The sequence below is a fragment of the Apus apus genome, chromosome 24 (genome assembly GCF_020740795.1).
Source record: "Apus apus isolate bApuApu2 chromosome 24, bApuApu2.pri.cur, whole genome shotgun sequence".
Taxonomy (NCBI): domain Eukaryota; kingdom Metazoa; phylum Chordata; class Aves; order Apodiformes; family Apodidae; genus Apus; species Apus apus.
Window position 1 is genome coordinate 4,172,908 of NC_067305.1, and position 14,457 is coordinate 4,187,364.

A 14,457-nucleotide genomic window follows, 5' to 3' on the forward strand; every position below is an offset into this window, starting at 1 on the left:
GGCAGGAGGGAGGGAGGAAGGAGGGAGGAAGGAAGGAGGGCGGGCGGCGCTGCCGCTGCCGCGGCGCCATGGAGCTGGCGGGGGCCCTGCAGCTTGGGGAGCTGGCGGCCGCCTTCGCCGCCCTGCCCGTCTTCCCGCTCTTCGACACGGCCTATTTCATCGTCTCCGTCCTCTACCTCAAGTACGAGCCGGGTGAGTCTGGCCCCGCGCCCTCGGCCGCCCGGCCCGAGGGGGCCGCGGTGGCTCCGTCCGGCAGGGCCGGGGCGGGAACCGCGCGCCGGGGGCGGTGAGTGACACGGGGCCCGGGGGGAAGAGCAGCAGCGCTGCTGTCATGTTTTCTCAGCTATAAACGTGACATTTTTGGCGCACGAAGAGGCCATCCTGCCCGCGGTGCTGCCCGGGCGGGGGATGCGGGGCCCGAGCCCCGCCGCGCTGCTGCGGCGGCTCCGACACGTGCCCAAAGGGAAAGCAGGAAAGACAAGAACTAGTCACTCTGCCATTGGAAACAAACCTTGCATTTTATTTAAGATTGGATTCCAATCACACTGAAGTATTTAAGTTCAGTCACTTCTTTGCTGCTATCCCAGGAGTTCGTGTTACTCACTTGGCTTTTCTATTCCCGCGGCAACACTCACCTCCTGTTTCTGTACCAAACGGCTGCGAGTCAAACCTTGCTTCTTCTCCACCTTCCAGACCATGCTGTAATCTGTTCTCAGGCACCCGAACTGACCTTGCTTTGTTGTCCTGGGCTTATCTTGCAAAGATCGATAGATCTGCATCTTAGCTTTCGCTTTCTGTGCTGTTGCAGGCTGACTGTGCCTTGGGCTCCTCTCAAAGCTGTCTTCACTGTGCATTTTTTATGCTGTCTGCACTTTTTTTGCTCTGTTTTGAACGGTTTTAGTGTAACGGCCTGATGACTGAGGAGAAAAAAAACCCCACACTTTGGTCTGGTTTTGAAATCCTCCAGGTGTGAGATCTCTGTGCTGTACAACCTACATACTGTTCTAATTAAACTCCCTATAAACAGAAGTGCTGACATTTCCAGGCCTGACCACTTACAGCTGTCTTCCAGCATTAAGACCTGAACAGAACAGTTAACAGGCAACCCTTATGAAAAGAGCTTTTTAAAAATATTTAAGCCCAGTCACCCACTTGGTCTGGGTGAGGCCGGGGTGTATGTTTCTCTAGATTCCTACATTGCTTCATCCCACAACTCCTAGCCTGAAGATCAGTGTCAGGACAGTAATGTCCTGTTTCCTCCTTGGAGACAGCATGGCTTCGTGGAGCCAAAGAAAAACAAGTGTTACTAAATTTAATCCTCAAGCTAAACTTCAGACTCCTATAGAACCAGCTCGGTATCACGGCTGTTGCAGCTGTCTTGCTTCCACTGTGTTTTCAGCTGGTTCAAATGTCTCTGAGGATAGAAGACTATGAGCAGTCGTGGTTTTAGCACATGCTGATTCACATCACACTTACTGCTGTTCAAGGTTGGCCACTCTTGGAAATGCTGACATTATATGTTAGCATTCTCTTTTTTGACTCCCCATTACTTGCTGACTGAACTGGGTTTGGCCTCTGAAACGCTGCACAAAAGACTCTGGAGCAGTTGAAGGTGATGGAACAATCTTACAGAATTGATGTTCTAGGGAGGGTTCCTTGAAGAAGTGCAGAGATGGATGAAAATTGCTAGAGGAATAAATAAAAGGCAATATGAGGCTGTGGGAGGAGACCATAATGTATGACCAAACGCTTTTCATATCTAGTTGTATTTTAAAAAGGCATTTCCAAACTAATACAGGAGCAGGGAAGAATCCTCAAATCCTCCTCTTTCAAATAAAGATTAAGCATTACTGTTCTATTTTTACAGGTTATCTTATGAATGAAAGAGCTGAACAGATTGTTCTTGAATTCTAGAGGGCACCTAGGTTGAAGCAATGGGATGAATGGTACTAGTATGCATTTTATTTTTAGACTGAAAAGACATTGATTTCAAGGGAAAAAAATGTTCTTTGTGGTTGCAGTAAGTAGCAGCAAATACAGGATATAAACTCTTAGCCAATTAATAAACTTCTAATGACTCAGTTAATCTGAAACCTTCCGGGGGGCACATACTGTTTCTTGGCAGTAGCTGGTACTTGTTCATGGTTTGTGTTTTGTTTTACAAGCACGTTTCTTTAACTTACTTTATTGAAGAACATGCACCACAAGCCCCTTTCTCTTAGGGGGTCTTGAAGTTTCTGCTTATTTCCCTTGTCTTATCTAGAATTTGCTTCACAGGAGCCGTGGAGATGTCTCGGAAGAGCCCTTTTGCCTCCTGGCTTTGTGCCATGCTCCACTGCTTTGGAAGTTACATACTTGCTGATCTGTTACTTGGAGAATCACCTATTGATTACTTCAGTAACAACTCCAGTGTCATCCTGGCCACAGCAGTCTGGTGAGTCTGGTCCTTCACCCCAGTTAGGAAGCAGAAGGGAGGTGTTGGTGTGACACACGCGTCTTGTCTTGCTTGGATTAACTGGGGGAGGAAGAGGTGGGGTGAGCGAGTCTTTGAGTCTTTTGTGTTCCCAATTCCCAGTTTCCTAGAGCAGTTTGTCTGGTGTTTTGATTATAAAGGTTGGGTCCAGTCCAATGGTTGGCATTTCTATTCATAGCTGCCACAGCTGGACTGTGGCCAACCCGCAGGAGCAGCTTGCCCTGCCCTGCCACCACACACAGCAGGGGAGGGGCTCACACCAGAGATTTGGGAGCATTTTATTCCTCATGTTGGTGAAATGTGCACAAATAAACCTCAGTTACTCCTAGTTTAATTTCCTCAGGTTGTAGGTGCTTTTGCATGACAGAACCAGCATCTCTGTCTCCCAGCTGTAGCTCGGGCTAACACCACCATACTCCTCAGTACATCCTGGATCAGGCCAAACAAATGGGTCCCTAAACTCTTCGTGGTTTTATTCCAGGTATTTGATATTCTTCTGTCCCATGAACCTCTTCTACAAGTGTGTTAGCTTTCTGCCCATGAAGCTCATCTTTGTGGCCATGAAGGAGGTGGTCAGAGTTCGCAAAATCGCCGCTGGGGTCCACCATGCTCACCACCACTACCACCACGGGTGGTTCATCATGATGGCTACTGGATGGGTCAAAGGTGAAGCAAGAGCTACTCTTCATGCAGGAGGGAGGCACCCAGCCCTGTGGGGAGGGATGGGAGAAGCTGGGAGTGCAGCTTGAGGTGACCACAGGCTGGTTGGTGGCTGTGGTCAGCTGGCTTCCATCTGTCAAGCTCCCTAGAACACAGGTATTTATCAGTCCTGGCAGAATGGCTGTCAGCTGAGTCATTATCTAACTTCAGTGGAGGCTTGAAGAACTGGAATCACTATCAAATATGGGGGCAGAACTGAGGAATTCTTTCTTTCTCATGTGTTCTACTGTCTCTGCCTTCACCTGTATCTTTTCAGTGGGTTCTAGCAGTGTTGAAACAGCCCAGTCGATTTCCCTTTAAGCTTTTGTTTGGAGCAAACATCTGAGCATCAGTAAATGGAACAGAGGCAAATGCCCTTTCCCTGCATCAGGAAACACTTTCTAGAAAGTCAGAAAAGCATTTGCCCTGCTCTGCTGTTTCAGGCTAACTTCTTTTAAATTTGAGAAGAATTGTTAGGAACTTTTTGTTTCCCCTCAGGTTATCCTTATTCCTTGGGAATCTAGAAAAGACAGCAGAGCTCTCTGGTGTGGCAGTTCTAGCTGACCAGTGTCACTGTTTCACAGGTTCTGGTGTTGCCTTGATGTCCAACTTTGAGCAGCTGCTGCGTGGGGTCTGGAAGCCAGAAAAGAACGAAATTCTTCATATGTCCTTGTAAGTAGGAAGCCTGTAAATTCTGTCAGACCAAAACTGGAATGTAAAGAACCATTCAGGACTGGATGCAAAGGGCACAAACCTCTTAGAAAACTTCTTTATTTCTCTTCTAGCCCTACAAAGGCCAGTTTGTATGGCACAATCCTCTTCACTCTGCAACAAACCCACTGGCTCCCTATCTCTGAAGCCAACCTCATTTTCTTTTTCACCATGTTCATGATAGTTTGCAAGGTAAGTTTACAGCAGGTTTGCTGCTAACCATTCTACTGAACCAGAGCAAGGGAACAGACCTAAACTGGGGGTGTTCACCTTCCTGAGCCACCAATGAAGGCACTGGCTGGACATACTAGGGAATTAAAGTCTAAATTCTCCATCCCACAGGCAGGATGGTAGGAGATCCATGAGTCATGTAGCAATAGAGACTTTTTACCTGGGATAAGAGGAATGCTCCTTACCAGTTAGTATTTCACAGCTGGTGGATGTGATCTCTAACTGTCAGTATTCACTTTGTGTGGCAGGTTTTCATGACAGCAACTCACTCTCATGCCTCACCTTTCACTCCACTGGAAAACCTCATCTGCCCAGTTTTCTTTGGCTCCGTTTCCAGTGGACACACAAGTCACCATCACGATCAGCACGGGGCCTCCCATGAGGTTTCCCATCCCCCGCCTCCTCCTGCCAAGTCAAAAGAGGAGCTGAATGAAGGCTCAAGGAAAAGGAAAGCAAAAAAAGCTGAATAAAAAAGCAACCACACAGCAAATAGGCCAAGAAAATTCTTCCAGAGCAGTCTCAAAGCCACCTGTGACCTCCTTGACCCTCCAGTCCTTCTCTCAGGCTCCAGAGGAGAAGCCAAGACGCTGCCAGGCGGGTCCCTGAATTTCACTTGTGCTCTCTGTGCTGCTGCTTGCTTTTTGGTCTCTGTCTCTTCTGATCATATTTTCAGGGATTTGTAGGTTTGTGCCAGGATGACAAGTGGGTGCCAGTTCCCAAGCTGTCAGCAATTACGAAGCAGCATTTTCAATTGGTGTAAAATCTTTCACTGTGTTTATGAATGGAGGTCATGGCTTGTGCTCCTGCAGCTCCTAAGCTCCTTTGAGTTTTCATTGCCCTTTTTGACGTCTGCCTAAACAGCAAACTGTTTAGACACAATCAATGTGGAAATTGGATTCCAGACTCAAGGAATTAAATGGTCTCATATGAGCCTGATCTAATTTCCCCTAGCTCTCACATCTGCCATATCTCCAATTATTGTGACATTTTATATGCAATCAGGACATAGACTCTGTTGTCCTGGCCAAACTCCATTCTTCTCACCTGACTTCCCTCTGATTCTTAATGGATAGGACATTGTCACTTAATTAAGCTTGTGTTTGCAAGAGCTTTGAAGCTGTGAAGTGCTCTGAGTGCAATGTACTGGTACTGTTTTTATTTTGAACTGTTATGTTGCACGTTGTTTAATAATGTGTCCCACCTCAAACCTGATCCTGTTTAACTAGGAAAGAAGCATGGTTCTGGTTTGTGGGGTACAAGAAGGGTGTGTGAGTGTAAATAAGTATTTATTACTATTTATTTATAATTGCCAGGGCACCTAATTAATGGACCTGAAACTGGCTTTTTAAAAACTCTGCATCTTTGTGGAGAGAAATGGATGCTGCTAAGTCTAGTCCTAAGCCCACAGCTCCATGCTGGCTGGTGCTGGGAGCAGTGGTTTTGGAGTGCTGAAGGACAGCCTGAACACTCCCTGGATGCAGGAAGGAAGTTTCCTTAATCCAGATCTAAAGGCTGAAGAAGCAGGTTTCACACCAGCTGATTAAAGCTACTTCAAAGGACTGACAAAAGCACCCCAGCTGAAGAGGTGGTTCTCCCTTGTAGGTCCCTTTCAGCCCAACTACTGTTCTGTGAAAGCAGCTTGTGCCAACAAGTCAAGAATATGAAATACCTTGCATGGCTCAGGGAGGAGTATCAGCTCCTTCATGTTCTGCTTGGTGAATACTGCCTTTTAGACTACTTTGAAGCTGTTCTTATAACTGATTTTGTTCTATAAAATGTCACCTGAAAGGCCAGAACTCATTCTGAGGGTTTTTTTAATCACCAAGGGCTGGGGTCACTGTGGTGAAAAGGGCACATGTGGCACTGGGCTTCCAGTCAGGCACCACGTTGCCCTCCCCAGCAGTGAGTTTGCTGCTGTCATCTTGCGACTCCTGTAGAAATAGGAAGACTGAAAAAAAAGCATTTTTATTTTTTTGTGTGTCCCTGTTCAGAATTGAAACTGATGGTTAATTAAAAAAATAAATCTTGTCTACAAGCAGGTGAAAGCCATTACAAAAGGTCAAATGATTTGTGGTTTTGACAGTGCCTTAATTTTGTGAGTTTCCCTTCCCCTTCAGTAGAAAACAGGAATTCTACCTGACAATTTCACTGGCTGGTTTTGCAGATCCTGGTCTACTGAAACCTGATGTATCACTAGCATGCACAAGACTAAATGTTTTCTGAGGTGTCTAATTCAAGAGTAATTTTGTTTTATAAAAACCATCGACAAATAAAAATGGTGAAGTGACTCTGATTGTCCACTGGCACCTGAGGAAACACCTGTGTTTCTTTTATTCTCAGCAGTCTCTGAAGCCACGCACACCCTGAGCTACTTAAAGTCATCTTGCCCTTATGACAAAATGATTCTAACTGAAGAGAGATCAAACTCTGACATGTCCTGCAGGGATCCCAGAGCATGTTATAAATGGAAATAACATGGTAAAAGATCCTTTGCTTTGGTTGTATTTATAATGTTGTTACCCAAACAGACTTTTGAGATTTCAGGGAAGTAAATCTGTAAACCAACTTCCTTTGGTGTTTATACCAGTTGACTCTGTCTTTCCTTTTGTCACTATAAGAGAAAGGAAGAGATTCACCTGGGACAGGTAAATACACACATCACCACACACACAGTTCTAGCATATTTATAAGAAGTTTCAGTATTTCTATTTAAAACTGAAAAAACCTAAAAAGCTTTGCAGGAGTGTGACTATTTACTTAGCAGGGTACCATGAGCTGCTGCTTTCTGAGGGCCAGAGCCCTTGCTCTTTGGGATTCAGTCAAATCACAGCTGCTGAGCAGAGAGCAGAAGTTTGGTTCTACAGGGCTGCTTCTACACTTCTGGGAAGTCTAATTCACCCATACATATATATATAAAAATGTATATACTTCTTCCTTAACACTCTGCTCCAACCAGAATGAAAACATCTGCTGGGCCTTTCCTAGAGGAATGGAGCAACTTGATTCCATGGCACAGAGATGGGAGTGATGTGGAAAATGTGACACAGTCCATCTACCTGGCTCACAAAATGAAGACCTGCAAAGGGCTGTTTATTTTCCATGGGTTTCAATTGTCTCTTTCCAGACCTAACTCTTTCAAAATGTTTATTAGTGCTCCTTAATTTATCAGAGCAATCAAGAATACAAGTTGCACTGGAGTGCAAGAAACAAGAACAATATACAAGAGCAGGCTGATGAAAGGAGGTATTTCAAGTGCTTTGACAAACTCCCTGATGCCTCAGGAGTCCCAGGCTGTGCAGAATGTTCCCAGCTCCAAACCCTGCTGCAGCCCAGGGCAGGGGAGGAACATGCCAGGGCTTAGACTTCCATGGGACAGACGTCATTGCCTCCAAAGATGTTCTGATCTGATAACTCCTGATACTAACTCCAGTGAGATGTACCTAAATTTAGCCATAGGTTTAATCCTCAAAGAGGCCCTTGTTGCCTGATGGAAAAAGCAAAGTGCTTCAGTTGCTGCTCTCAGCATTTCTTGCTGATTGACAGGTTTCCCTTCTCTGTTACACAGAGCCAGCCAAACCCACTGTCTGCAGCTTTCCCATCATTGCAGATCAGCTTCACAGATAGGGAAAGCTCTACAGCCCTTACTGAGTAGTAAAAAAACCACCCCGATCCATAGGATAATTTTACATAAAACAGTAAAAAATCTTCACAGCAAATTAACTGAAGTAAAAAAAATGAGAGGCCAAAGGAAAAGAATTTCTATACTGAAGAGCTCATGTGAGAAAGGGCAAAGCCAGTACAATAAAGTGCCAAGACAGAGCAACCAGTGTTCTTGTTTTCCCCTTTTCCTTTTATTATTAATGACAGTTTGTACATTTTTCCACATTTTGTCCAAAGAGCAACCCAATTATATCGTCCAGCTAAGCAGAAAGACCCAGAAGATAAAGGTGGTTGTTACCTTGGCCATCTCCAGAGCAATACAGAAGTTGTCCCTTTTAACTCTTGCCAGGTGATCAGCTGCCAAATACCTGCTTCTTCCTGCAGCCTGTTTCATGGCTGGTGCTTCAAAGATGTGAAGCACTAGATCAGTGCTGACAGTGTCAGTCATGTCTCCTTTCAAGATATTTTAGTTCTTTGCCAAGATAATGAAAAATCAGAACATACATCTGCAAAAGATTTTCTAGAAAGCTCACAAAGATAGTTTGGGTTTTGCAGGAGCTTCTTCCAGCTCTACTAGGAAGGCAGGACACTGAGAAGGCAAATTAGTAGCAATGGAGAAAATCCACTGTTGATACCAAAGCTGAGACAGTCTGCACAGAGGGCTGGTATTTGCCTCTTTAGGATGCTCCTGCTGCTCTTGCTGTTGGCCTCAAGGAGATCTGGTTTGTCCTGAGTGCTCATCTACAGTAAGGAAACGCCAATTAAAGGGGCTTGGATTTCATCAGACACCAACAGTGTGGTTCCTGCGTGATAAACACCCACAAAATTCCCTCCCAGCTAAGAATTTAATCCTGCACTCATGTGGTGTGTGAAGGCAGCAGTCTGTGAGCAAGCTGTGGGGGCTGATGGCTCATGGAACAGGCTCCCTGTCACACCACAGCCCACGTTGCTGCCACTCTGACTCACAGTTGCTACTCACTTCACCTCTGTGATCACATTCCTGACAAAAAGTTGTTGATAGTGCTAAGATCAACGTTCACTAGTATCTTCTGAGTCTGGTCCTTCTTGTGCATTTCCATCTTTCACAGACCATCCCTAGAAAAAGCACCATTTATAATACTTCTCTCATGACCCTTATATGTTTCCTTTACATTCCAAAAGAGAATTTGGGAAGGAATGGCATTTTTTTAAGAAGATCAGTGTGAGACAGTGATTCCATCTTAGCTTTAGGGCACAGGCAGGCTATAGACCTGGAATGTAGGGAAACAGGTCTGATATGTTTAGAGGCTTGAACGTTTTTATAGCCTGAAGAAATCCAGAATGGCCCTGGAAAAGATTTGGTTGGTTGATTTGGTTTGGTTTTTGATCTGCAAATTACAGAAAGCTCACCAGAAACCCTAACACATATGCTGCATTCCCACAGGAAGCAAGCTGCTGCTTTCCCAGCCCCAGCCCCTGATGCCTCTCAATTCAGCTGGCAGATCCTGACTTTCCAAAAAAAGATCTGCTAGGTGGGGACTTCTGGTCCCACTGCAACCAACAGCTTGAATCAGCAAGTGAGCCCATTTTTTTTGATTTGTTAGTGACAAGAATCAGTGTAATCAGTAATAATTCCAGGCAGAGGCAGGGTGAGATGCATACAGCACATCACAGACTGCAGAGCCTTGAGGAACAGCCTAAAAGTCCATGACTTGGGAGTCCTAATGTTGTCTCACATTAGATTTTGACAAATGTAGGTTAAACCCTAATGTTTGCTCTCTGTGATGTTTATCTCTGAAGTTAAGACACTTAATTTCTCTGCCTTTTTGATTTATTATTAGGATGTCAGTTAATCTCTTTTTATTCGGTATCCTGGTTTGAGCCAGGATAGAACCAATTTTCTTGCTCAAACTGTGACATTTGGCTGGATGACTGTGAAGATTAATCAAGTATTATCTGCAATAAATACAGATTACTATTTTTTTTTTAATTATTCCTCTGTATGTCAGAGAGGAAAAGAGGGAGTACAGACAAGGATAGACACCAGCCTATTCAATCTCAATGTTACGAGATAAACAGAACAACAGCAGCCGCTGCTCTGGTAGATACTGGTTTTCTCTGTCAAGCTTAGTTCAGTTTCCTGGAAAAGGCAAAAAGCCAGAGAAATAACAGATTATGGTCTTCTGTGAGAAAGTGGGGAAGCAGAAAGTGGTCCTGAGTGAGTGAATCTGCTGGTAGAGCACCATCTATTTCCACAGAGCATGGGGAAAGCAGCATTTCTTTTGGGAAAAGCTACAGAACAAACAGAACTGCATACCAAATTGAACTGAAATAGCAACGTGCTGTGAATCACAGACTGGTTTGGGTTGGAAGGACCTTCAAGATCATCTAGATCCAACCCCACTGCAGGGGCAGGGACACCTCCCACTAGACGCTGGCACAGGCTGCCCAGGGAAGCTTGTGGCTGCCCCATCCCTGGCAGTGTTGAAGGGCAGGTTGGATGGGGCTTGGAGCAGCCTGGGCTGGTGGGAGGTGTCCCTGCCCATGCAGGGGGGTTGGAACTAGATGATCTGTAAAGCCCCTTCCAACCCAAACCATTCCATGATGATTCTACGAGTGCAGCACAGGGCCCATCTGCACACAGGACAGCAAAGCTCACAGGCTTTCTCAAAGCCCTGAGCATCATCTAGCTGATTCCCATCAACCACTCTAACAAAGCAAGAAATATTTGTGAAGTACTTCTTTTCTTGGACAATATCCAAGTTATTTCCCACTTCCTCTGCCTACTGGGACACAGTTGCCAGACTGAGCTCCTGAAGCAGGAGCTGGCAGCGTGCAGCAATGACTCAGATTTTCAGGAATTACAAAACTCAGTTTCTCCTTCCGAAAAACCATTCACTCTCTCTCCATTTTAAAACAAGAACACCCAGGCTTAGAAAGGCTCTCAATTTCACAAAAAGCATCTTCTAAAGAAAGAAAGTACTGCAGCATCTCCTCCAGCAGGATGTAATATGCTGCTCAGGCAGTGAGATGTTCCCAGCCTTAGGAGACAGATCAGCATTTACAGAAACAGAGCTGCAGTTTCTGGAAGAAACGTATGAGAACTGCAGAATATCTGGAATTAGTGAGCAAATAAGGACACTGCTGGTGTTAAGATTTTTACCTACAACGCCTGTCCAAGTCGTGGTAGGCCTCACAGAATGGTTTGAGTTGGAAGGGACATTAAAGATCACCCAGTCCCAACCCCCCTGCATGGGCAGGGACACCTCCCACCAGCCCAGGCTGCTCCAAGCCCCATCCAACCTGCCCTTCAACACTGCCAGGGATGGAAGTGTTTAATGTATTTTCAGGAACAGTCTTGGGACAAAGGATGTGACACGTGATTGGATTCTCATCAAAAGGCAGGGCTGTAAGTTAAACCTGCCCAAAGTTTGGAATTGACAAGGGCTGGAGTGTAAAGCAGTACAAGGATTTTCCACAACTACCATGACCTTGGTGAGAGCAAATGAGTTTTATCAGGGATGTTACAGTGAGAGTGCTTGCTCCCTGTTGGACAGCAGTGCAGACATGATAATTCCTAACCCAAAGGAACTCTTTCCTCATCTGAAACTGGCACAGACTTCATTAGGGATCACTTTTCACTTAGAACAGTCCCAAGGAAAGCTGCAGATACAGCCATTCCCCATCCTAATTTTAGCAGTCACTCTTGCACTGCCTTAGCACATGATTGTGTAGTGCCATGAATTAAAGTAGCAAATAGGAGGCAGATGGGGAGACACATAAGGCAAGAAGCTCTTGGTCTGAGCTTGCTTCCTGCCCAATACCTCAATATTGAGAAAGTTTTCTCAATAACTAAGGAATAAATACAATTTCCCCATGCAAAGAGCCAGAAATGAAAATGCCATAGCAACCACCAGGGTGTCTCCCTGCAAGCTGATACCTGTTCCATGCTTCTGCCCTGCTCAAGGGTTGGACTAGATGATCTTCAGAGGTCTCATCCAACCCTGACCAGTCTGACTGTGACTATGAATGTCTCTGATCACTCCTTCTAACCACTGTAGGTCCCCCACAGTAGCAGCCCATCTCAGCTTCCTTGAAGCACTTGGGTGACAGCCCCAAAGAGAAAGCCACACCCAGAACTTTAAGCCTTGCAGAAGGGGAGAGGAGGCTGAGACACCTGCAGAACTGCCAGGTTGTTTCCTCAGGCTGTTTTCATTTTAGAAAGGGAGAAGAAAAGTTTTGCTAAACAAAGAGAATAAATATGCAGTCCTCAGGGGGCATAATTGAAGCCCCAAGTAAATAAATAAGCAATTAAATATTTGTGCAAGTTGTACCTGATTTCCTCTGAGCCACTTCCACCAGAGGCCAGCAATGGAGAGGCAGAGACCATGAGATCAGCTCCCTGCAGCTCACAGCTCTGTTGGCAGCACTGTACCCTGTGTGCTGGTGGCACTGTTGGGGACTCAGGCAGTGTCTGCCTCAGACTGTCTCCCATGTGTCCCTAGAAACCTCAGGAGAGCCAGCCACAATTTTGACTACTCTCCTCTCTCCCTTACACACCAAAAGGGCACTGTTCCAGATTTACACTGTGGGCTTGTGCTCTGAGCTCAGTTTGGCTGTTTCCAGACTGCATGGGCACTGGATGCTGCCCCCTTCCAGGTTCTACCTCTTCCTTCAGTCCTAATCAGACTGAGCCCCAGGCTCAGCCCTGTTCCCTTCGTTCTTCACCACCCCAAAGCCAATCCTGGGGCCTTTTTGTCTCCTTAGGTGCGAGTATAACAGAAATGTTGGCCAGGATTCTGTTATTTGTGCCTTCTTGCCCAGAGGTGACTGGCAAGCTGTGCCAGCAGTGCCCAAGCTGCTGCAGTGTCTGTCCCTCCCCTCTTCTCATTCCGCTCTCTGGATTTCTCTAGCCAGTTGGTGGGCAGCCCCACACAATCCTCACTGGATTCCTCAAAGGTAGGATTAGTTCTGGGGACAGACACATTCCAAAATACAGCTAATCATCCATCTGTTATCAACGAGATCCATGAAACATGATAGCGAGAAAGAGAACAGGATAAAGGTCCATTTGCCTTCGTTCTCAGTCATGCACCAGCCCCTTTGCAACTGCTTCAACAAATGAGGATAAAGTGGGTCATTTTGTTGTCAGGACAACAAAAGCACACACTGACCTAGATATGTCTGAGGGAACCTAATCTTGCTTTTGACACTCTGTGGGGTTCAGACAATACAGGGGGGGTCCAGTTGGGGAAACACAGCCTCAAAACGTCTCTCTCAGGGGGCTGTCTGGATGCCCAGCAACCTGTCTGGGGGTTGGATTTGCAGTTCTGAAGATTTTCCTAACACTGACACACTTCTCAAAAGAAAATTACAATTGACCCTTCTCTTCATTGCTTCAAGCCTTTCTGTTCTCCTTTTCTACACTGAATGGAGAACACTTGATCAACCCAGAGGGCCAGCCTCAAGCTAGCCTGCACCTGAAGCCTGACATACAATTTCATTTCTGCAATGTTTTAAATTTGAACTCCTAAAAGCTGCCTCGTTACCCATCTGTAAGCAGGAGCCAGATGGAACACACATCTGAAGCACCAGCTCTTGCCAAAGAAAGAGGTAAACAGCCAGCACAGCCCAGGATGTGCAGGAGTGTTTACAGATATTCCAGAGCAGAGGAAGCAAGGGGAAGGAATGGCTCCAAGTGCTTCAAACTGTTGTTTCAGAGTAAGAAGGCAATGTTTTGCCTTCCAGTATCCTTTGACCTTACGCATGTTCCTGCACGAGTTAGTTAAGGTGTGTTGTTTTACCTCTTAAATAGGACTCAGGAAAAGGAAGCTCAGGTACTATCTTCTCCCCTCCCCAGCTGTTTCCAGGTCTGGAGTTTATCAGAGCAGGGGTTGCTGACTGACACACTGGATGACATGGGAGCACCAGCAGCACTCTTAGTCCTGCACCACTGCACTTTGGTTTCTGCTTCCCCCAGAGCTCAGTACCTGAGGGTGTGTGCCCAAGTGTTTCCTCTGGAAGGTCACAGAAGCCAGATCTGCTTGGAAAGCAGCCATGGAGAGCAGGGAGTACTCAGTGGATCTGCAGATTCCCTGCAGTGCCTCTGGGACTTGGAGTGCTGTCAGCAGGAGCACGAGCTGTGCTATTATGAGGTGCTACAGGGCTGAGAGAGTCCATAGTCGATTGCTGCCCTGAGCTGTTAGGCAAGATCTCACTGACAGGATTCCCAGCTCTCCAAGAGTGATCAAAAGATGATCACTACTTGTACACTGGATCAGTCCATGACAGTCTGGGGTGTTGCAAGTGGTGAGTAACTGTGAAATGCCAACAACTGTGAGAAAAAGTCTGCACTCCTTCCTCTATTAAATACCCTTGTAGCATCCTTCATGTTGTAAGAAAGGAAACCATGCAGAAACAGTTTGTGCAACTGCCAGAGCAAAGGCTAGAATACCAAGTCCAGAGGAGTGTATCAATACTGTGACTAGAAACTGCAATTTAAAGGCAATAGCTGAAGTAGTCCAGCACATAGCAGAGAAAAATATTCTGGCTTCAAAAGAGAATATTCAAAGAGCAGCAGTGAGCTTAAGGGCAAAGCAAGAAAGGTTTCTGTACGTTTCTATTAAGCAAATCACCTATCATGCTCTAAGGAGAAACAAGCAGCATGGTTTCTTCCCCCCCCACTCCTCCTTGCTCTTCACCTG

At 45.9% G+C, this 14,457-nt stretch overlaps 1 protein-coding gene and 1 long non-coding RNA gene across 2 annotated transcripts; one reads left to right on the forward strand and one right to left on the reverse strand.

Moving 5' to 3' along the window:
- The first annotated feature begins 9 nt into the window (after positions 1 to 9).
- On the forward strand, positions 10 to 6,420 carry TMEM38A (transmembrane protein 38A). Its single transcript, XM_051640051.1, has 6 exons — positions 10 to 192; positions 2,278 to 2,434; positions 2,955 to 3,139; positions 3,757 to 3,844; positions 3,958 to 4,075; positions 4,363 to 6,420. The coding sequence occupies exons 1-6, from the start codon at positions 69 to 71 to the stop codon at positions 4,582 to 4,584; spliced, it is 894 nt and encodes a 297-aa protein (XP_051496011.1). The 5' UTR covers positions 10 to 68; the 3' UTR covers positions 4,585 to 6,420.
- LOC127394208 (uncharacterized) lies at positions 1,941 to 4,481 on the reverse strand. Its single transcript, XR_007891607.1, has 2 exons — positions 4,397 to 4,481; positions 1,941 to 3,278 (listed from the first exon to the last, which is right to left on the reverse strand). It is a non-coding gene; the product is annotated as an uncharacterized LOC127394208 (long non-coding RNA).
- Positions 6,421 to 14,457: the final 8,037 nt, after the last annotated feature.

Coding starts and splice junctions, on each gene's coding strand:
- TMEM38A (XM_051640051.1), top strand. CDS start 69: ATGGAGCTGGCGGGGGCCCTGCAGCTTGGGGAGCTGGCGGCCGCCTTC. Junction 3,140..3,756: donor GGCTACTGGATGGGTCAAAG/GTGAAGCAAGAG, acceptor ACTGTTTCACAG/GTTCTGGTGTTGCCTTGATG. Junction 3,845..3,957: donor GAAATTCTTCATATGTCCTT/GTAAGTAGGAAG, acceptor TTTCTCTTCTAG/CCCTACAAAGGCCAGTTTGT.